This window comes from Rhyacophila brunnea, unplaced genomic scaffold (assembly GCF_057557595.1).
Source record: "Rhyacophila brunnea isolate RB1 unplaced genomic scaffold, BYU_Rbru_1.0 scaffold_19, whole genome shotgun sequence".
Taxonomy (NCBI): Eukaryota; Metazoa; Arthropoda; class Insecta; order Trichoptera; family Rhyacophilidae; genus Rhyacophila; species Rhyacophila brunnea.
The window spans coordinates 26342417-26366481 of NW_028232848.1; the positions used below are offsets into that span (position 1 = coordinate 26342417).

Here is a 24065-nt window from a genome sequence, read left to right on the forward strand (position 1 = left end):
GCATTTAGTAAGTCGTAAGCTCAAATTTTATTACCGTTTCAAATTCTGAACCTATATTTATTTTCGTCACCATAAAATAATGTTGTCATCCACTTATTCATTAGCATGTTTTGGAGAATAAAACACTAAAAATAATTACCGCACTGCTAAAATACTATTATAATATAATTTATGAGGCGCCGTCGGCTTTTTCATTGTACAAAGCGCCTGTCGAATAATCGCCAGGCATGTGAACAGAGCTAACACAGTTTCGTGGCACATAAAAAATATAAATTATTACCCATTATAATAATGTAAATATCAAACATGGAACAATGAACAAAGCCAAACAAATTTACTGGAGAGCTGTGCATCGATAAAATATTTTCCAGCATTATTTCTTCGATAATATTATGTGGTAGTGACATTTTGGCGGGTGAAATAATTATTTCACATATATTTATAATGACAAAAATACTAAAAACAAATCTTCAATATGTTTCTTTCGAGATCACAAATCACTAAGAAAAAATACATAACACTAACGTAATCATAATAATTAATTAAAAGGTAAATAAAAATATTATCGATGCACACTTTTCGATGCATGACCAATGTTTTGTTTTGATAACCCTGGTGACGCATCTAGTACACCCGTCTTCGCAATGGCGCGCGATTCAAACAACTGAATAACGAGTGTTCTTTTCAAAAATATATTTCCTTGTGTTTTACTTGACATTTTTATGATCTGTTGCCTGATATGTCTACCTAAAGGTTTGAACTAATTTTTAAAGCATATTATCCACAAGTGTCTCTTCTAGTTTGGTCAAAAATACGAGATAAAGTCTATGGCATGTTTACATGCCATACGCAGTCTAAGGGTTAAAGAGTTAACATGATATCTTATCAAAACATCACAATCTAAAGGCCTTTGGTCAAAAAAATCCATTTATTTAGATATATTATATAGAGCAGATCAATTATTCACCACCAAGGAGACAATATTACAGAAGTTAGATTTTACAGGACATATTATTTTTGAAGTTATACTTCTTTAGGCGCGTTTGGAAAATCAGATCAGAGTGTATTTTTGGCATGTGACATGTAACACATAATTTATTTTTTCACGCGAAAAAAAACACACTCGATTGGATTTGAACCACCGATTGTTCGGTTAACAGGCAAACGCACTACCTTTATGCCACAGTATGATACTGCCATCGTGACGATTATACAGTATAATATTATAGTTCAGAATTGTTCCGTTGCCTAGGCAGCGAATTTATTATTGTCGGCCATTTGCAATTCCTTACGTAAGCAAACTATTAAACGTCATAGTGGCAGTTGTTACTTTAAAAATAAAAACAACGATAAATAATTATATAATTTAGTAATATAAGTTAAAGTGTATAGAAATAAACCAACGGCATTCCAATAAGCGGTCCTTTTTCTTGAGTGTGTAATTTAACAAGATAATTAAGAGCTAGTCGAAGAATCTAGTTTATCACAAGTTTTATTTTTGTTTTGTTACGTTTTGTTTTTTTATTAATAAAAGTTAGTTATGAACAATTTAAAAAAAAAATGAGATTTGAGATGAGGCTAACAATATATCAGTGGCGAAGATTCCATACTAGGCGATTATTTGAAGCCTACCTTCTTAAGAAAAATATTTTTTAATTGCATATTGACTTATTATATAATCACTTGATTATAATATTCTATAAAATAATTTATTTTGCCAACGAGAGATGCTGTATGTGTAGGAATGTATTACACAGTAATTACAAAACAATCTGCAAAGGTTATAAAAAATATACCACAACGCGCCATCTACCTTGACGTAAATAAAGGTCGGATTATGTTTCAAATAATTCTCAATTTTTTTCATATGGACTTTACGTCACGTAGCCCAGTCTATCGAATTGTATGAACTAAGGTAAGCTCCGATCGCAGAGCCTAAAACTAAATAATTAATAATTAGATAATTTAAAAAAAAAGTTTCTATGGTGTTTAATCAAATATTAATAAATATAGACTGTTTTTAAAAATAAAAAGAACTTTTATGTAATGATTTTTGATGTGTATAAATGTTTTGAAAAAATACGTAATTTAAACTGATCGCTTAATTTTATGTCGTCAGTGAGTTTTTGAAGTTTCATTAAATTACTGTGTCATTATCATTAGTGTGTACCTATTCATTAGTAGTAAAATATCGTATTATCTTCTTATTTCTCGTAAGTATACCTGACAATTGTGTTCTTTTTATCAGATCTCCGCAGCCTACCTCTTTCCAAAAGTCACCCTTCGCCACTGCAATATATATGATAGGAAGTAGGTTCACATTATTAATGATGTAAGGTCATTTATTGAGAAGTACCAAGCAAGATTATTCTAACGTATTTCAAACATGCGTTTTGTGTGCAGATCGTGAACCCAAGGATCAATAGATTAAGGGAAGACTTACAACCACACCTTTTGACCTATTGTCCAACAAAATAAAAACTTTAATTGACAACTTCTCCAGAAAAAGAGCATTATATAAGCGCTTGTTGTCCGTGAATCAATTCAATGATGCACCATACATTATGTGTCTACATATCTGCCAAAATTGAATATTAATTATTAATCTCATCAATAGATGGCACTAGAAATATTAAAGCGGTGATGTGTAGCATAATATTATAATCACATGATTTTTTAACTGCGCGTCATGATATTTAAACGCTATTATCTCAAAAAGAAGATTTCAGGATAATGCCATTTTTCAGGAGAGGAGTTCAATAAAATTATTGAATAAGAATTGTAATTTTTTAAACTTTTAGTGTAATACCCAACACAATATGTACTATTATTATTATATTACACTGAAATGGCAGTGATAATAATATTATACATGATAACAATTTGAAACAATGGGATAAAAATTAATTTAATTGTTGAGGTTCGGTATTTAATGACCTTTTTAATAATGTTTTCTTTTATTTGACGGTTTATCAAAGTGTTGTTTGGTTCCGGCACGCGCCGTTGCATGGAATTTAACGTTCTGAGGAATTGTCTCTCCGCACCACGGAGAGTCAAACTGTGTCGTGTCTTGATCCACCAAATGCGTATATTTCGTTCTGCCGGACCGTCCAAACTTCTTGACTTGCATAACCTGAAAAAAAAAGCATTTGTAAATAACCACTTATTCGTTGACATTAAGGCATTGTAGGCTAAATTTGTATGAAGCCCTACACACACTAACGAATAAACTAAAAAATCTGGTTAAAACATCTACGGCAAAAGTGGCATTTTGTAGGGAGGATTTTTCTGTGCGTATTAATCGGATGAAAAGAAGAAAGTAAAAGCAGTCTGTAATGATTAGGTATGTGTGTCACGTAAAAATGTGATAGTTGTCTTTATTCAGAGGTAGGTACATAGACAATATACAATAATATGGCTGTAAAGTGAATACTCATTTAGCGGTAGTTTAGGTAGTATTAACCCATAGCCAACCAAACATGAGAATTTCACATGCGACATTTTTTTGTCTTCTTTACCAAGCACGAGAAATTCACGCGCCTGAGAAGGCACGTCTTCGTTAATTTTTTGAATCTATCGAAAAAATAATGAATTAAATGAGTTTAAGAAGATTTCTGCACCAAATAAAACTTTGGTTAGCGAGGTTTCTTACCAAATAAATATATTATAGATTTTTTAAGTGCATCACCATGAGAAAGTGGCGCTGCGTGAATACGTACTGCATATATTTGTGAATTTTTTTGTGACTATGTGACATCTATTGTTTAAATTGTTGATCTAATATGTTTTAAAACAGCTTCCTATACTCTACAAATCAATGATTAGTGAAGTTTTCAACCAAATAATAATTTTAATAAATACATGAAAACATCGTGGGAAGTTTGAAAAAAAATCAACAAAAGTTTTTATTTATTGAACTTTGAAACTCCCTATCTCCAATGTGAAATGTGCTTTTTAATATTTGATAAGTCTGCAGTTTGTGTTTCTTAATAATATTCGTGAGTCACCGTCTTTGCACGAGAGGTCAACACTCTCGGGGTGCGTGGAGAAACAATTGTCTACATTTTGTTACAAAGTATGGGTTCACTTGAAATGGTACTTAACTAAACATGGTTTTACAATGTATGTTTTACTTAAATAGACTAGGTTCATAATGCACTCCTACACACTCAACCGCGAGCTAGAGTATACGCTTCATAACGCACTCCGGCTCTAGGATGAAAATGATGTAATATATTCTAAAAATATATTTTTACACATATTATCAATTTTTGTATTTATTACTACATATATTAATAGAAGTGAATATCAGTTCATATAATTTTATGCGAGGTAATCAGAAACAGGAGTACATATCAGTGTATTAAAAAATGCAAAAAAAGTGCAAAGTTATAAAACGTATACTCTACCAACAGCAGTTTGAGACTTTCATGGTTGTTTTTTAACATAATAGATTCTTGGGTTTCCACCGCATGTACTTCCTCCTTTTTTCATAGCTTCCAGCACTGTCAGCAAAATCCAATATTCGATCCGGTATCTCTGGTCATATCGATTGACACATTACTCTGAGCAACGTTTGCTCTTAGCTAATCGGATTCTTTTTGGCATTCTTAGAGCGATGTTTGCATTCATACACCTACAAACACTACACTTCATCATAACACATGTCTCTTGATAATGGCCACTGCAACAAGCCCGTCACACAAAACGTCGAGGAAAAAAGGAAGAAGTACATGCAGTGGAAACCCAAGAATCTATTACGTTACCAACAACAGCTGCATTTTTGTTGTTCTAAATCCCAAATAAAGCTCATTTTCAAACAGTTTGTTTACATTTCGTAAACATTTTACCAATTGGTTATTTGAGCTAAGGGACTTATTGAGGTTTATTACTAATCAATATGCTTTTATTAAGGGGCCCGTAAACAAGCCACTTTTTACGGCAATTGTGTCGCCGTTAATAGATCCCCAAAACATGATAATAGTAGTATACGTTGCCGAAACTTTACATCTATTGCCTTTGTTTCTGGCAGCATGGTTTGTCGATACATCGAATATCAAACTCAATCGAAAATACGGCAATAATTTCTATATAAATCTATTTCATTCTCGCTCTGCTGCATATGTGTGTCTCTGTTTTTGATCTCACCCCTAGCAACAATAAAAACATTAGTGACAGCCGATTTGACGATACATTGTTATAATTTTTCGCCTTGTCGTTATTAATATTATTATGGTGTATTACTATTTTCAATTCACACTACGTACAATGAATAAATGGACAAACGACAGGGTATTGGAGCTTATTAATGAGGTTTATTTACGTCCGGAGCTATGGAACATCGAATCCAAACTATATAATGATCCTAATATGAAGAGGCCAACTACAAAGCTGCACAAACGTCAAATTTCAATAAACGTCAAATTTTGACATTCTTTTAAAGTTTTTAAATAAATAATTATCAATCACTAAGTCCTGGTTTATATTACTTATGGATTCACGTTTGTTTAAAAGTAGGACCCGATACAAATCCTTTTTTCATTTTGGATTAATTTGTTTATGTGATTATTAAGGACGAGATATGGTGCAGAAACTTGATTGCCGGCCGTTGTTGTCACTTGTACGCACAAAATACATCAGCCTCACTTGCCCGACACTGATGACGAGTCATACATTGCCCAGCAACTGGCAATAGTTGCACCATTTTTTTGGCAATTTTATCGTCAATCTGCAATTTTTGATGCTCGTTTACGGGCCCCTTTAGGCGTTAATTACAAGATTATATTTGTTATGTGTTAAGGTGTTAAGTTTAATAATAATTGTTAAACTTTAAAAAAAGAATCAATCAATATGAAAAACAAATGGAAGCAATTAATAAGATTTGAATAAAGAAACAAGAGAGCGTCATATTCTGTGAAGCACTGTTACAAACTCCAGTACTGTCATCCTACATAATCCTATGTAATTAATGTTTTTTCACCAACAGGACTATTAGTTAATCCCATACAATAGTTACGAAATCATACAAAATCCTCTGTGGCGACGACCAAGATGACCGCTGTCAAATAGAAGATATAATAATTATGGTATCTCAAAACTTAATAGTAGTTATCAATGTCTTAGTTTCATTATTTCCATAGAGTACAAAAATATTCATTGAAATGCTTTCTTATTTAGTACAAACAGACTTTTTTTAAGACATGTTTTTGACATTGTTTATGCAATCAAGTTTGCTGCAGATTAACATCTGACGTATAAGTTGTGATTATAATATTATGCTGCACGTCGCATACTATCACGTGACGTCACAGTAAGCTGCTGCTATGGGAAAAAGTGTGTAATGTCGTTTTTTTGGTCTTTAAAATGTTATCAGACTGATGCTCCCATACCGTAGCACATTTTGAACCTTTAAATGAACATTGTCAATTAGCAAAATCTGCCGAAATCACCAGAACTGTTGTACTGCACTTCATCGACACCTGCATAACTCAAAGAACGTTTTTTATCATTTTCTACATGCCTAAATATTTTTGAATCGATTTTAAAATCACATGTTTTTTGTTTTTAGCAGTTGGCAATATGTATTTTCTATAAGAATGTTGTCTATTATCTTTGGTCTGCAAGTCGAGTTCTGTTCAAAATATTATTGAATTTACAGAGATCGTGTTCGTTCAAAATATTCTGCAAAACGACGAAACCATAGACTAAGAGGCCATCCATGGACTGAATCCGTATGCGGTTTAGATCCATGTGCCATACTAAACTTATGATCTTTGGTCACGAAAATATATTTTCACTAAATTTGTAAGTGTAAGTGTATGGTATAAACGGATACGATCAGATGCTTATTATATACTTTGTGGAAATATTATTTCCATGACCAGAAAAGATAAGCTTAGTATAACACACGGTTCGAAACCGCATACGGTTTCAGTCCATGGATGGCCTATAAATATGACAGCATGATAGTACGTGACATGCATCTCAATATAATCACAACTATATGCTCCATCTGTCACTGCCGTAGATGACCAGCGCATTAAAGTTCCAGATTATCGCAATAATTTATTGATTATCGATCTAATTTCGAAGTTTATCAAAAAATCAATTCACTGTATCAATAGTAAAATAATTAAAAACAAAGGAATATTTAAAAAATAAATACTTAATAACATTCATATAAACTAGTAGTGGACAAATTAATCTATCGCGACCATAACTGTTAACAAACAAAAATACTGGTTATCGCGCCAATCTCATGTATCGAGTATCAGCGAAATGCCATTTGTTTTTGTTGCGAGCATTTTTTGTGTGCTGTGCGGTGTTGTTCATATAGTTTGCTGTCAGGGTCGCAATGATTGTTCTACCGCGCATGTTTGCGCAAGTTGCAACCATCGCGCGAAAATTCAGAAGCCACTAAACTTTGTTGGTCCAAGCATGCAGTCTTGCAACTTACACAACAAGTGTTTACATTTGCATTTTATTTTTATGATCGCGATAATACGTACTGCCAGCAGTAAATCCATGCATGTTTAAATGGGTTAATAAAATGAAATCCTATTTTTTTTCATGTTTCACTCATGTAACCTGTTAATACGTATGAGTGCGTCGAATACGGCTCCCACCGTGTCAATACAAATTTTGTAGCCACGCGTCGGATACGGCAGCCGTGTTCACATCATTATTACAATGCATTCGAATGAAAATTTTACAGCTTGGCTACAAAAGTTGACAAACATTATCAGCGTGACTAAATATCCTTCAGTATATATCGATATTTCGCCCTGATCGGTCGCTTGCAAACGTTTTTTATGATTTATTCATATAGAGGCCCATGTACACATATGCAAACCGAATTCAAATGGTGATCGAATTATTATTTTTTGGCAGAACATTTATTTCAGCTGTAATAAAGTTAACTTAATCAGTGTTTTATTTTTATCACATGATTATGCTTTTGTTTTATTGTATATAACTGTTTTATTAGTGATATTGAAAGTTTCATTGTTTATATTTTTCTTTGACTGTTTTGTATTATTGTACTTTTCAAAAGTGTCGTGTTTCTTTGTGTGATAATTTACGCCTTCTTCTTCTCCACTGAAAATGAATAAGTCATCTTGTTCAAAGAAACCGAGAAGAAATGAAAGCGACGATACTATGGATGATAGTGATGGTAGTGATTTTGAGAATACCCTATATGACTACAATATAGAATCGGAATTAGAATCAGAAGATGAAAGTGAGAATGAAATATTTTCACAATCTATTGCGGCGTCGAATATAATTCCCAAGTGGTCTAAAAAACAAGCTACGCCTATTCAATTTTCTGGAACACCCAGTATTCAAATGGAAATGAATAGCAAAGATCCAATTGATTATTTTCGAATTGATTTTTAACGAAATAGACAGCTCGAGTATAGGGAAAATACAGCCACTAATTGATTTTTTCAATCAGAGGATGGATGCCATGTATTCACTGAAAAAAAAACCTTTCAATCGATGAATCGTTGGTTTTCTGGCGTGGTAGACTTATAATACGGCAATATATCGAGGGGAAAAAGTCTAAATATGGTATAAAACTTATTTTTTATGGCGGGTCGGCAGATAGAGTTGGGGGGAAAAGACCATACCAATATAGTTGTCCGGAAGTTAATGGAAGGAAAAACGGGAATTGGCTGTTCTGTTTACATGGACAACTTCTAAAATAGTGTCCCACTGGTGAGTGATAAGACATTCGTTACAGGTACACTCAGAAATAATAGAAAAGGAAATCCTGATGAAGTTGTGAAGAAAAAATTGAAAGCCGGTGAATGTATTATTCAATACACTGAAACAGGTGTATGCGTTACCACGTGGAAAAACCGTCGAGACATGCTAACGATATCATCAGAATTTGATGGTGATATAACATACACGACCAATCCATTTGGAAAACAATGTTAAAAGCCAAGGATGATAATTGAGTACATATTTTGAATGCTCATTATTTAAATAATTTTGAAAATTCAAAAATGTCCCTGTACGACTTTAGGCTGTCGGTGATTAGAGCATTACTTGGCCCACATCCACCTACTTTGCCAACACAACCCATGATAAAAATCCACCTACCTAGTTTTTGTGAAAAGGATAGTACTGGCAATACGAAGAGATGTAGATGTAAATATTGCTGGAGTATTAGCAAAACTCGAAAAGCTTCCCTGTTTTGTTGTCTCGACTGTCCGGGTAAACCTGGCTTTTGTTTAGAGCCATGTTTCCGGCTATTCCACAAGCAAATTTAGTTGGTATCACAGTGTATCAAACATTATAATATATCCATGTTCCGTAAAAATTCATTTATGTGCGTTTTATCGAAATTTTCAAAATCGTATACTCGTGAATAAAACTTCCATAGTAATGTGTCTAAAGCAATATGAAGTCATCGTATCTTTAGTATATATAAACTTTTTTGCCATAATATTATAATCCCTGTTTCAGACTATTTCATAAATATACGTTGTGAAATTGTGAAAGTGTATCTTGTACCTAGTTCAAATTATGAAAATATCATTATGAACATTCAAATGTTTTCATTATCACAGTTTTCTCGTGTATAATAATTCAACTATAAGAAGTATTATCGATAAAGTTTGTAAATCAATGGCTGTAAAACAAAAAATGAAACGCTAAAGAGGTAAGAAAATTTGTCGAAAATAAAAATGTAGATAAATGCAAAACACGCGTGTGGTTTGAACGCTTTAGTTCGCTTAGCCTGGAATGGCTGTGAATGTTAAGTTCTTGAGTTGCGTCATCTGGTTAGTATCCGTCGAAGGCGTCATGTATTTTGGGGAGTTGAAGGAAAAAACTAGTTTATGGTGATTAAATTGTTTGTATATTTTGATTTTTAACAAAGTTATAGGGTTTCAGCACTTCGCTTAAATTCGCGAATTTCCAGTTATTCTGTATCACGTGTGATATTTTATTTGCAGTGAACGTGTTAAGACGATAGATCAGTGAAACGGAAAATAATTTTCAACTATAGGCGCGATGAAATTTTGGACTCGCCGGTATTCGGAGAGTGAACGTGGAGGTGTGAATATGTCAATTTGTTTCATGATGGCGACGGGGGTATTAATTCTTAAATCGTGTAATGATGACTAAAAACTTTACCCATTTACTTGAAAAAGAAAACATGTCAATGAATACATTATTATTGTTTCTAATAGAACAATAAACAGAACATTAAATGGACGCATGTTGGATTTATATGACAAATTATATTTCGTTCGGCATGCGTCATTTGCACCCGCGACCCGCAATCCCCGCATTGCCTAGCCACGATCTTTTTAGATCATGCCTCAACTGAGGTATAGCCTTAAGTTGCATTGGTTAATACGTTTCACAGCAAAAATAATACAGCTTTTACAAATATAATTTAAATGAATGTTAACTATACTAAGGGCTTTTCTCATGCTTTCAAATAAGGAATAATGTCTTCATATTGTAAAGATGCTACTGTCTAATACGCTATAACGAAACATAGACCACCAACCTTTGGTAAAACACTCTTATCAAAGTGATCATCCAATGTTGCTCCAGAGAAATCTTGCTTGAGAACCTCTTCTTCTCTATCCAAATAGAAGGCACCTCTGTAAAAGAAATAAAAATACATATAATTTAACATTCTCCAAAATATTAAGCCTGAAATACGCACGCGTCTCCACGCAGTTCTGATTTTTAAAAACATTATTTTCAAGTCTATGACAGACGAACAAAACAAATGAAAATAGTGTTTCTGTCATGCACATCATGAACTGAAAAAATAGTTAATTAAAATTACATGTGCATATTACACATTGTATTGGGAATAAGCATGAAAAAGATTTATAAGACATTCTGACCATTTGGATAATTTTTAATTGTGGAAATAATACTTTTAGATGCGCTATACTTTTGGCAGTGTTAAAAAAATTATTATGAGATTAGGTAACAACTTTATAGGAGGATTTTCACTGTACTGGTTTACTGGTTTCACTGTAATAAAATGGGATCAAGCTATCTATAAATTTAAACAGGAGGTTTTAGTACGCCAATTTATTAAAGTTTCCAGTCTATAAAGCATTGTTAAAGATAAGTAAAGTGATCAAACCTGTGATAGTATTTCTGCAAAAACTTGTATTTCCCTTTGACGCCTTTGTTTGTTACTTGTTTTGGGTTTATTCTCTGTTCTAATCTTCTTTCTTCCTCGGTCATGTTTCGAAGGCGGTCAATTTCCAATGCTTCTTTCTCCAGTCTAAAATAAACCAAATTAGAAAAGATTACACACGCAAATGATGATTTGTTTTGTCATGACACACGATATTCTTTCAAATTCTATATTTTATATGGAATTAAATATCCATGTATAGTTGATGAATGGTACTGATAACTGATACTGGGTTCCCTAATGCACTCAGTGACAAACTGAAGCAAGTATGTACATATTATTATGTGCGACTGGATGTGTCGAACCTGCCAGAAAAAACATGAACTACACCGCGCAGAGCATTTTGACGTTTACCAATTTAAACAATGACATCAACGCGTCTCGCTTGAATATTATGTATTTAAGGTTTGTAAACATTTTTTTAACTTGCTAAGAAGTGGTAGATCATTACATATTGTGTAAATAACATAGAAAGCAATAATATTTATGTGTTTTTTGTTAAATTTTGCCCATATGTGGATTTTTGAAATAGACACCACACAAACGGAAAGTATTGAATGCAGAGAAGTTTCCAAATCAAAATCATGTACTTAAATAGTAGACACTTTTAGTATAACAATTTTAGCGCATGATAAACTTACGTTTCCCGTTCTTCTTTGTCCCGTTTAATTCTCTTCATTTCTCGCAATTTCCAAGCCTCGTACTCCACTTCGTCATTTTCGTCATCCGTGCAGACATCATTTAAATTTCCTTCAACGTCAGTCTAAAAAGCAGAAGATTATATGCATTCATGAAATGTATGTGTACCTATAATTATACGGTGGAAGTTTATCAATGGCAATGGAAACAGAAATAATGTTGTGAAAATGCTTTGACAAAAGATACCTACAAGTTTACCTCAAGTTTAACAATGTGATTGTTTTCGTGCAACTGTCAGTTTTAATTGAACACTTTGAATAGCACTAGAAGAACATTATGGATTACAACAGTTAATGACGATTTAACAACATTTTGCTATAATTTAATGAGTGGGAATTAATCGCACATCGCGTTAGTCAAATTCACATCAACAAAAAATATTCAAACATTTAGAAAATAGTTTTCACATAAACTAAATAAAACCAAACAAAAGTAATGTATCACACATTAAAAATATAAGTGATCTTAGTTTTGACTACTAGCCACATAGTAAAAGGTGGAAATTCACAAAGCGAAACAATATATTTTCACCAATACTCGGTGATGGTCACGCCATTGCGCAAGACGTCAAAATATTTCAGATCTGTCAAATAAAGTATGATATTACTGTAGAAATTGTCATTTTATCAATACATACTATTAAGTATACTCACGTTAAAATCTTAATTTAGCCGCAAAAAAGAGCATCATATATTTTCCGTCGAAACATCTATTCATTTTTGTGTGTTACAACAATCTATTGACAATAGTGAAAACTATTTACATCTATATTGAAAATCTACCATTTCATAATTGTCTATCATTTGTGAAATCATCCACTTCCGTTGTGAATTTCATGTTTTTAAATGTTGTCGGAACTTTGTGAAAATGCCATTTAATTGTGCGAATATATTATATTCCCCTGATTAAATTAGTAGCCATAGAAAAATAATATTTTTTAAGTTGGTCCATTGAAAGATTATAGCTATAAACTCTTGTTAACAACCATAATATTTGGCGGACTGTTTTGATATTTTATTATAATGTATGTGTGACATGATGACAGATGACGCAGTCGTGTTTGACTCAACGATCGAACGATTGGAGGTAACCGTGAACAGGCTCGCCGCGAACTCGATGCGTGTGGGTCTTCATCTGAATGCGGCTAAGACCAAATCCATGTGCAGTGCTGCATTCATCGACGCCGACACTCCTTTGCGGGTTTCCGGTCTGCCCGTCGAGTTGGTGTCCAGGTTCAAATACTTGGGTGCGACGGTTGCCGACGATGGTGGTATTTCTAGTGAGCTTGGAATCCGCATGGCTATGGCGGGTCTGCATTCAACCAACTTGGAGCCGCATGGAGGTCAAGGCTGTATTCTGTGAGGACCAATTGTCGTTTGTTTAACGCGTGCGTGCTACCTGTACTCCTGTATGGCTGTGAGACATGGCATCATACTAAGCTTCAAGAGTCTCGGCTTTTGAGCTTTGAAAATCGATGTCTCCGCCGAATCTTAGGGGTGCACTGGTACGATCGCGTTACAAATACCCGAGTTCGTGTGCAGACACAGCAGCCTTCGGTGATTGAGGTTATCACGAAGAGACGTTTTACGTGGCTGGGACACGTGGCACAGCCTCAAGGGTTCCATCGCCGTGGGCGGCCCTCCCTCACCCCGAAGCAGTGCTACAGGAGCGACCTACGTCCTGCAGTCTGACATGGCGGGAGGCGCAAGAGTTGGCGATGGACCGAGGGAAATGGCGCGAACTTGTGCTTGCCCTATGCCCCAATGTTGGGACGTGACAGGGTGGAAGAAGAAGAAGAAGATGTGTGACATACCGATATTTCCGATGATTCATCTAAATAAGGATGGTTTGTTGTATAAAAAACTTGTTTCACACTTCTAACAATAATGCAAGGTGATATTATTATCATAGTGCAAAACTGACAAATTAATCTAGTAATAATTCTTTTGAATTGTTTACTTTTACAGTTTTTGCGTTTTTACCAAACCTTCTTCTAAAAAATAGGAGCCTAATTATATGAAAGAGAAGCAAAAAAGGACCCTATGCCTACTAATTTTCAAACAAAATATGGATGGTTACGTGTGAAGTATCAGCAATGCAAGTGCAACTAATTTAATCATTAGTCTCACTAACCTTTCTTCAGCTTCATTTCCATATGTTTAGACTACATTTATATAAAAAAACGATTTCTTCCACGGCTTGGATAATAACAGTGTCCATGAAAAATTATAAAGGTAGACAAAATTATTACATCCCATAACTGGCAAACAATTTAACATGGTCAAATTTTCAAGTAACCTGCTTAAATATAATATTTAAGATGCATCACAAGTGGAAAATCTGATGGTAAAATTGTTACCCACTTTTTGTCTATCCTGTTGTTCTCTGCGCACGCTTTCCTCAACCATCCGCAGGGCATCGCGTCTCCTTTCTTCTTTCTCTTTCTTGGCTTCTACTTCAGTCTGTTTTTGTTTCAGGGCTGCCTTCTCTCTTTCTATCACTGTGAGGCGATCTTTGGCACGGACAAACACAGGTTTTAAGCGCGGTCCTGAAACCAAAATGTAAAGATGAATGCCATAATAGCCAAACATTTGTCCCTTTTCAAGAGTAATGGAAGTTAGCAATTCGACTAATCCAATGGGTCCTATCACTGAATCAAAAACATTCATAAAACAACATGTATCCTTTGCCAGATGCGGTACGCGAATATGTACCCACGGCTTCAAAGACAGGCACTCTACCAACTACTTCATCACGGGGAAAAATTGTTTATTACTTATACCTCTGAGAATATTGTAACAATTCAATTAGAAATGCAGTGAACTACTCATTAAAAAAACTCTTGGTATTCACGGCTCAATTGGTGGTGGCATATTTTTTTCCCATACAAAACGGAAAACTCAATGCTTTAGGGGTTTTAACCAGAAAGGGGGTAGTTAGTTTACAGTTTGACATGCAGACAAGAAGATTTGGTAGGTACAACATTAAACTAACCTGTGTCTTCTTCACTATCGGTATATTCATCGTCATCATCAGCATCTTCATCATCGTCATCATCATCGTCGTCATCGCGACGTTCTCTGTCAGTAGCGGCCTGTGAACTTTTGTTTGCTCCGGGAGCTGCTCCTTCATCCTCTTTGCCCAGCACTTCAACTTCTTCTTCTACCACACGAGACATTAACTTTTGACGGAGCAATTTTCTGGAAACAGAAATGCATATTTACAGAACAACTGTAAATCAGTATATTAAATGAAAATTGCTGTTAAACTTTCTACACTTAGATACATTTTCTGATTGTTTATGGACAAAATACAATCACCTTTTAATAAAAACCTAAAAATGATGTAAACAATAAGAACAAAAAGTGTCAACAGAAGGTGACCGTAACATTCAAGGCAAAACGGAGAATGACAAAAAAAAATTGTGTGTGCCCACCCTTGTACAGTAAAATATCGCTCATTGACAGCATTGTATAAACTCAGCCTTGAACACAGCAGACATATTTATAAAAGGAAATGTGAAATGTGTGTGCATCTGCAACTTCATATTTCAATAATTGTTATACATTTATTTATATATACATACACATACATACATACGCAATTGAATGTGCTAAAATAAATGTAATTTATAATTTTAATTAAATTTTGAATGCATATAATATTATATTTCAGACATGAATTGCGGGAAATAAAAATGTAAAACGGATATTAAATATATGAAAATGTACGAAAATGAAATGGTACTGCAGAAACTACATGTAAAAAGCAGGAAAAAGTGAATTCTAAGCATGTAAGATCAGGGTTCGACTAAGTATAGTTAGATCCTTAAAACCCATTAAATGCTGTGAGATATTTGTATGTGCGGTATCCAGCAGGCCGCGAATTTCTATGAAAAAGTAAAACCTTATAAACGTATTATATTTTTTGGAAATATATTAAAAGTATAATACGAGGGTGGGTCAATAATTCCTTAGAAAAAAGCATTAAAACAGTTTTTATTTTTGTATTTTTTTTTTATTTCTCAACATAATCTCCTTGGAGCTCAATACACTTGGTTAGACGTTTCTCAATTTTTTTTAAACCGTCAGAAAAATAAGTTTTCGGAAGGTCCTCAAAATAAGCATTTGTCCGATCGATGACTTCTTCATTTGAAAAAAAACGTTGTCCACTTAGCCATTTTTTTAAGTTTGGGAAAAGGAAAAAGTCACTGGGGGCTAAATCTGGCGAATACGGTGGGTGGTCAACCAATTCGAACTTCAATTCTTCAATTTTAGCCATTGATCGTAAACATGTGTGAACACGGGCATTGTCCTGATGAAAGAGGATTTTTTTCCTGTTTAAATGAGGCCGTTTTTCTTCAATTTTGTTTTTTAGCTGGTCCAATAAAGATGCATAATAATCCCCTGTTATTGTTTTTCCTTTTTCCAAATAGTCAACGAAAATAATTTCACGTGCATCCCAAAATACAGTAGCCATAACCTTACCAGCTGATTTTACGGTTTTCGCCTTCTTTGGACATGGTTTGCCTTCGCAATCCACTGCTTGGACTGTTCTTTCGTCTCGGGAGTATAGTGGTGTATCCATGTTTCATCTACAGTCACAAAGCGACGAAAAAATTCATCCGGATTGCGTTGCATGAGCGACAACAGGGCTTTAGAGGCCACCACCCTATTGCGTTTATTGTCGACTGTGAGCAAACGCGGCACCCATCTTGCAGAAATATTTTTCATGCCCAATTTGTCATGTAAAATAGAAATGACGCTACCTTTTGAGATCCCTGTAACCTCAATTATCTCACTCAACTTTAGTCTTCGGTCACTTAACACCATATCGTGGATTTTATTGATCATTTCTGGTGTAGTCACCTCTACAGGACGTCCTGAGCGTGGTTCATCCTTTGTTGATGTACGACCACGTTTAAATTCATTTAACCAGTTATAAATAGTTGCAAGTGAAGGAGCAGATATGCCGTGAACTAAATCCAACTCATTTTTTATTTCCTTTGCTGTTAACCCTTTTATATTAAAATGTTTAATAACAGCTCTAAACTCAATTTTCTCCATTTTCCATTTTTCCATTTTCCACAAGCAAATTTTTTTTTTAAATGTACGAGAAACACACAACAACCCGACCAATCTGATTGAAACTTCGCAGCATACTGAATCGGTAGTGCCGCTGCATGAAAACAAACCGCTTACAGTACTAGTCGCGCCACCTGTCGGCTTTTCTAAGGACTTATTGACCCACCCTCGTATCATAAAGACTTGTATATCGGATAACTGGTTCACCATGATTCTAAGAGATGGCAGTATATGAACAATATACCTATGAGATTATTTAAAAAAATCAACCAGGGCTAATATGAAATAAAAAGGGCTAGTATAAAATGAAAAATATGGAATATTTTTATGGATTCTTTTCATTAATTTTCACATTACATATTCGAATTTATAATTCTTTCACCATTACACAATTCACACATACGAAATCAATCTTGGATCCGGTGGTTAAACTCTACAGAACTATGAAGCACAGTAATTGAGTGGAGCTGTTTTGTTCCCTTGCCTCCTCTGACTTTTTTTTGACTTTTGATCTTCCTTTAGTGTTATTGGGGCACTCCGGCGGGTAGCCTCATCCCCTTCATCTCTATTATTAGGTCGCTAGCAAGGATTCGCGTGATTCGACGTGGTGATGTTAGTCTCCGGTCCTTGATGGGGGCCGGGAGATGCAGCAGCCTCCAAGGTCAAGTGTTGTTCCTTCGTACAATCCATTCGGGTGGCGATGTGAGTTACCCGGTTCTTGATGAGGACCGGGCGAGGCTGCTGTCTTCAAGTCCAAGTGTTGTATTAAAATATTCAATTTTGAAAATTTGCAATTTCAAAAATTAATTCATATAAGAGTGAGCTTGGAGCTCTCTTCATTCGGCAACGTCCGCCGATTGACACAGCTTCCATGTTTCGCGACATGGATCTTCCAATCTTCTCTTCCGTAGGTGGTTGCTCATCGGCGATTATTCTTCTTTCTTCCTGTGTTTTTCTTCATCTTCTTCGGTATTTCTTTGCTTTTCTTCGGAGCTACATCTGGGTTTTTGCCTAGACTGCGTAGGCGGGCATTTACTTCTTCTTCGTACTCTTGGAGGAGGTCGAGTGTTAGGCTAAATTCATCGATCCAATAGCCTTCGGAGTCTATTGTGTATTTAACATGTTTTATGTGTGATTTAATGTTCCAAAGGTCTTGTTCGTCGTATGCGTTGAATGGTTGTTCTCTCATGATTGTCGTATTGTTTTGAATCTGTTGTATTCTGGTGGGAGGCTTCCAGTCGTCCTCCACTGTCTTCGTCTGTTTTTTTCTGGAGACAAGCTCCCATCTGTCATCTTGTGTCTCAGGTAAGTCCAGTTCCGGGGTAGTATAGTCCGGTTCCGGGGTAGTATACATGTTCTCGTCGTCTTCGCTGCTGTTGTCAGCCTCCGGCAGCGGTTCGCTCTCCGGGGTCTCAGCATTTTCGATTTCCGGTGTTGTCGGGGTTTCCGTTTCTGTGGTCTCAGCTGCTTCGGATATCGGGGTTTCCGGTTCCGGGGTCTTTGTTTCTGTTTCAGCAGTTATTGCAGTTTTGTTCTCCGGGGATTCTGTGTTTTCGGTCTTATGTGTTGCCGGAGTTTCAGTTTCCGGTGTCTCGGAAGCTTCGGTTGTGGGATTTTCCGTTTCCGGGGTCTCTGTTTTTTTGATGATGATGATTTCCGGGGGCTCAGTTGGGATGATCGGTCTGGTCGGTGAGTGTGATATGACCGCGATTTTGGGTTCCGGTGTCTTGGTTATTGCTTCTTCAGTCTGGCTGATGTCTGCTTTCACTTTCTGAGGGACGGGAGCAATGGTGCGGTCCATTATCGGCGAGGCCTCCTTGTGTAGTATGGGTTTGTCGGCGTTGTTGTTGTCTGTCTGAGTTTGTGTAGTCGTTGTCGAGCTGCGCATTATCATCATGTTGCTGGTATTGTTGAGGTGTGTGTTTCTGATGCTTCTCGGAGTTTCTACGGTGATTCTGCGTCGTAATGCGAACTGCAGAGTGTGTATCAGTTGCCCTCGGTCGTTGTCGAAGAGTTTGACCAGGACAAGAGGCATTGGATGCTGGCTCCTGCCCCGGGTCATTCTCGTGACGCTGACTATCGGGTAACCTCTGCGGAGGAGATCGTTGGTGATGTCCTCTGTTGACACGCCGATCGGAAAGCCCCTGATGACTACGGATATCCGGTCTTTTTCCCGTGTAGTGAGGGTAACAGGGTCTGCTTTCTTGATCGGCGATTGTGTTGGTCGTCTGATTGAGCGAGTTGGAGATCTGTAGTGTGGCTGGCGGCTCCTGTTGGTCCAGGTGTGAGATAAAATGGTGTCGTGGTTTGTCCTCCAGGAGTGAGTTCGTGCGGGTGTGTCGGTAGCTGTCTCGGCCTCCTCTTGATAGGCAGTCAAGATAAGTAGGTGGAGTGTCAGGAGGTCCCGTAGTCTGGATGGTTTGCGTGAATATAACTTGTTGATCTCGTTGTTGATTTTCTCCATTGTGAAGTCTTCTGTCTCTTTCCTATAGCTGTAGGTAGCTAGTAGGTATGATGTCTGGTCGCTTGTGTAGTTAGCAAGTAGGTAATTCTTGCTTGGTCGTCTGGTGATATTTGCAGGTAGGTCGACTGGTCACTTGCGGCGGTAGAAGTAGGTAATACTGGTCTGGTCTGTATCTTGTTGTAAGAAGGTCTCGGTTGTATGCAGGTATCGGAGTGCGGGAAGAGACGTCCGCTCGCGACGGGTGCTAGACCGCAAGTGTTGCCTCCTCTGTATAATATTATAATATAACTCATATTCATTAATATTGTATCTGGTTGGTTCACTTTAATAAATAAACTAAATATAGGTATGTGTGTATACTTAGTATGTTTTTTATATATATTTATGATTTTACAAAACCTGCCATCAGATAGTAGAACTAGTATGTCTCCCATATAATATTAATAGTTCATTATATCAGTAGTGAAAGTCTTAAAAAACCTGAACCATTCAATTTTTAACTGAATACTAGTACACATTACCTCCTCAATTCGATCTCCTCTTCATCCAGTTCCTCATCAGATTCGGCCGAGCTGGAGGTGTCACTGACTCCGCTGTCCCTGTCTCTGTCCCTCGCCTTGGCAGGTTCTGTCACCTCTTCCGTCTGCTCTTCCTCAACGACGGCAATGATCTCTGGCTCCAAGGCGTGTCTCCGTCTTCTCCCTTCCCCGTCCACCATCTCAGCATCTTCAGTTTCAACATCTTGTGCATCTCGAGCAGCTCGTAAACGTCTCAAACGAGGATCATCAGTCTGAAGATTTAAAATAATTTATCAAGATGTGGTTTTATATATTATAATAATATGCATAATCGTTGACACAACCTTAAGGGGCGGCTGAAGAGCTCAGTATTCAAATATAATTTAGTATGAAATCGACCTCGGCGTCGTACGCACGTTAATTTAAATTGATCTTTTGGCAAAAATCACTAATCATCGGAGATTTTATTTAAAAAAAAACATTATTATTAGTATTATTACTATTGTCGACCTTCTAGTCCGCTGATCAGAAAACAGGGCTGTCAAAATAATATAATATTTGTAAAATGTTAATTTCATCATAGTTTTTAATCAAACCTGTGCAAGTACATACTGATAACTTGGGTGGATATCGTGGCAAACATACTATTGATATATCTACGGGTATATTATTATTATAACCCAATTCAAATTGAACATAGGTTGATACTCAAATACTATTATAGTATCTTTATGATTTCGAGAAAATAATACGATGGAATATATTATATAATCCATTTTGGTTGCCAGTTTTTACTGCGATGAATCACTGTGTTCCTTACTGTCTTTTTTTATTCGTAGGTTTGTTTACTATGTACACCGAGAAATTTCCATTAATAATATCGGAAATGAGTTGGAATATAATGCAACCAAAACTGGAAAAATTCTATTATGGGTGTTTACTTTTTGAATTAGTTGACCCCAGAAAAACAGGTACATGCCACTACGTGAACCACAGTGGATATTATGCCGGGTCCAAATTGGCAACATGTTGCCGGCAACCTCGTTAAATTTTACGATAAGTATGATAATTATCGTAAAAATTTTTAAGCCATTATGATAATTATCGTAAAATTTATCGAGGTTGTCGCGCGACATTGTTTTGCGCCAGTGTGGACCCGGCATTAGATGCACAAAACTTAAATAAAATATATTATAAATTAAATTTAAAAAGTACAATATAATTAATTGCGTCGGCAGCCCTGTCAGACACTTTTTCTAGTGACAGTCATTTTTTATAGTCATTTTTTATAGTCATTTTTTATAGTCATTTTTTATATGCCTGCCAGTCCGATGGATTAATAAAAAAATAATGTGTCTAGTGACTGTATGTTAATAATTATTTTTAGGCACTCTTAATATAATATATAATTTCGCCCATTGGCTTTACCTACCACTTGTTTCACTAGTATAAAAGTGAAGTTGCGCAGGCAATAAAAAGTCACTTTCTTTTTATGGGCAGACAGTAAATTCTACGTTTTAAAAAATATGCATTAGAATTAAACAATACCTATTATTTTTAATATGTAGGTCCTAAACATTACAAATAAGCACTATTCATTAGTAATGTTTTTTGGATAGCACATGAAATAAAAATGTAGGTTGATATGTATGTCAACATCCTTCGTATGTTTAGTTGTCGGACAATTTCAGGTTAAAAAGTTATTAATATATTATTAAGTTTATATCGTGGCCAACACATAATCAAAAAAGTTATCATATCCATCATATCAGTTGCAATACTTCCCACCAAAGAACTGATAAACATATTGAATTTAGTAACATTAAATGTTATTAGTAAATTTATTAGAAAATAAATTTTATTAGAAAGTACTATTTTTTGGTCACCCCATAGCTTCACTTCACAAGCTTCACTTGTAGGGAGTTTATTGAGACAAACATTAGCGGCAACCTTTTTATATTAACTAGTAGACCAGTTATTATGGACCACATGTAAAAAAATCATATTTTCAATTCTCAAGGCCGATTCTGTAGAGCGTCCTCTTAAGCTTAGGTGAAATGCAGTGACAAATTGAAGGGTACCTTACATTTCTATAACAATAAAAACAATAATGATGCCACCAGAGCAGTAATGACAGAACATCCATCTATCTATCTTCTTTTTTGGTTGTTTCTTCATGGCTGAGGATCATGACCACCGTGAAATGCGGTCATCTTCTGAGCGACCGAGACTCTCCACCTCTCACAGTCCTCTGTTTCTCTCAGGGCAGAATGAAGACTTCCCCAGTATGCTCTTTTCTTTGGTCCCTCCACCGTGCCAATGTTGTTTCTCTGCTTTTCCTTCCTGGAGGCTGCCCAGAACCACCAATAATATATCCAAAAACTTGCAGAATGCGTCTTTAGACATATTGTCGAGACCTGTTCAAAGGATCTGGAGTCTCCGGATGATTGAGTGGTTCGTAAGCATCATTTTCACATTCCTCCATCCTTCCATATCATGGTAAGACGTATCATCGCATTTTTCGCAATCTGTGTGCGCTTTCTTATTAGTCATTAGTCAACTCAGTATCCATCATACCTGCATCAGATAATCGTTCTAAGGGCATGTGTAAAGAAAAAGTTTAAAAACCACTTCGCAAATTTGTATAATGTATTTGACATAAAACACTATATATTATATACCTCATTATCTGATTCAACATCCATTTTCTGTTCAACAGTCTCTTTGATGATCTGCGGAAGCAATTGGTGTCGTCTCTCAGGTCTCGTCTGCTGGTCCAAGAAGTCCTCCCCTTCTGACTCCTCATCAGACGATACAATGGGGGCATATTCAGGCCGTTTACCGCTAATATACCTTTGCACTTTCACCTTTTGCATGGACACCTCGCCTGAAAAGTTTATTTTAATCACATCATTAGCTTTTTATTTAATCTGAATAGAAAGCCAAAACAATCAAATAACTAGGAAATCTTCTTTTTTTTTCGACCATGTCCAATCCTTAATAGGATCATATGGGCCTCCACAGAGTAGAGGTTTGTATTAACAGATTTTGTTTTTTACGAGAAATGGATGTCAGCCACTTGCTCAACCTATTAGGTCTATAACCTGACTCGCACACAAATTGAAAAACAATATGTGTACTTGCCAGACACAGGATTCGAACCTGGGACCCACGGCGTGATAGTCCAACGCTTAAACCGCGCGGCCACCGTCGGCGAAGGTAATCTTTACCAAGCACCAAGACATTTAGAAGTTTATAATATTATACAGAAATTTAACCTCAAAAAAGCTTGGTTTGACGTAAGTACTTAACTAATCTTACAAATAAAACAATCGTGAAGGATAATCACTACATTGTACTGTCTGGTTGATCAATAATCATGTTTCACAATTTCTAATATATATATACGATAATAATAATGGAGTAAATACATAATATTGATATTTTATATACCTTTGTCATTTCGGACTGGAATGGCTCCAGCCGAACTCTGAATTCCCATAGGTGTTTGAAGATTCATTCTTATAGATATGAATTAAATTTTCTGGAAGAATATTTATGTATAATATATTTATTTATTAAATTTCTGCAATTCAAATTATATTAAAATATATTATTGTTTCGAACTGCATCTAGCCATCTGTCAAAGTCAAACTAGAACATAACTAGAACCAGTGTTGCCAAGTCAAAATTTTTAATTTCAGTAGAATGTGTAAAAAAAATTCAGTAGATTCGACAAAATATCAGTAGATTTCTGTTTTAGGAAAAAAATTTCGCCGCGGGCCGCAGGTTCCCAATTTTTCATAGTCGGCTTGTTTTTTTTAGGAGAAATATTTTGCCGCGGATCCCAGATTTTCATGGTCGGCAGATTTCAGAAAATATCAGTAGAAAATATCAGTAGATTCAATATATTGCCAAAAATATCAGTTGATCTACTGAAATTTCAGTAGACATGGCAACGCTGACTAGAACTAGCAGAATTTGAATTAGTATTGCCAGCTTTATTAAATTGATATACTCATAATACGGGTTGGGGTATACAATGACATAGTACCAATGACACTTTTGAATATAGGTGTTTTAATTATTATATTTTTAAATAATATTATACTGTATGA

At 35.6% G+C, this 24065-nt stretch overlaps 1 protein-coding gene across 1 annotated transcript; it reads right to left on the reverse strand.

Moving 5' to 3' along the window:
- Positions 1–1526: 1526 nt before the first annotated feature.
- Mfap1 (Microfibril-associated protein 1) lies at positions 1527–23610 on the reverse strand. The gene is made up of 9 exons (XM_085946190.1): positions 23401–23610; positions 22629–22834; positions 19951–20219; positions 14876–15081; positions 14245–14429; positions 11824–11945; positions 11126–11269; positions 10529–10625; positions 1527–3133 (listed from the first exon to the last, which is right to left on the reverse strand). The coding sequence occupies exons 1-9, from the start codon at positions 23465–23467 to the stop codon at positions 2942–2944; spliced, it is 1488 nt and encodes a 495-aa protein (XP_085802316.1). The 5' UTR covers positions 23468–23610; the 3' UTR covers positions 1527–2941.
- Between the last annotated feature and the right edge of the window lie 455 nt (positions 23611–24065).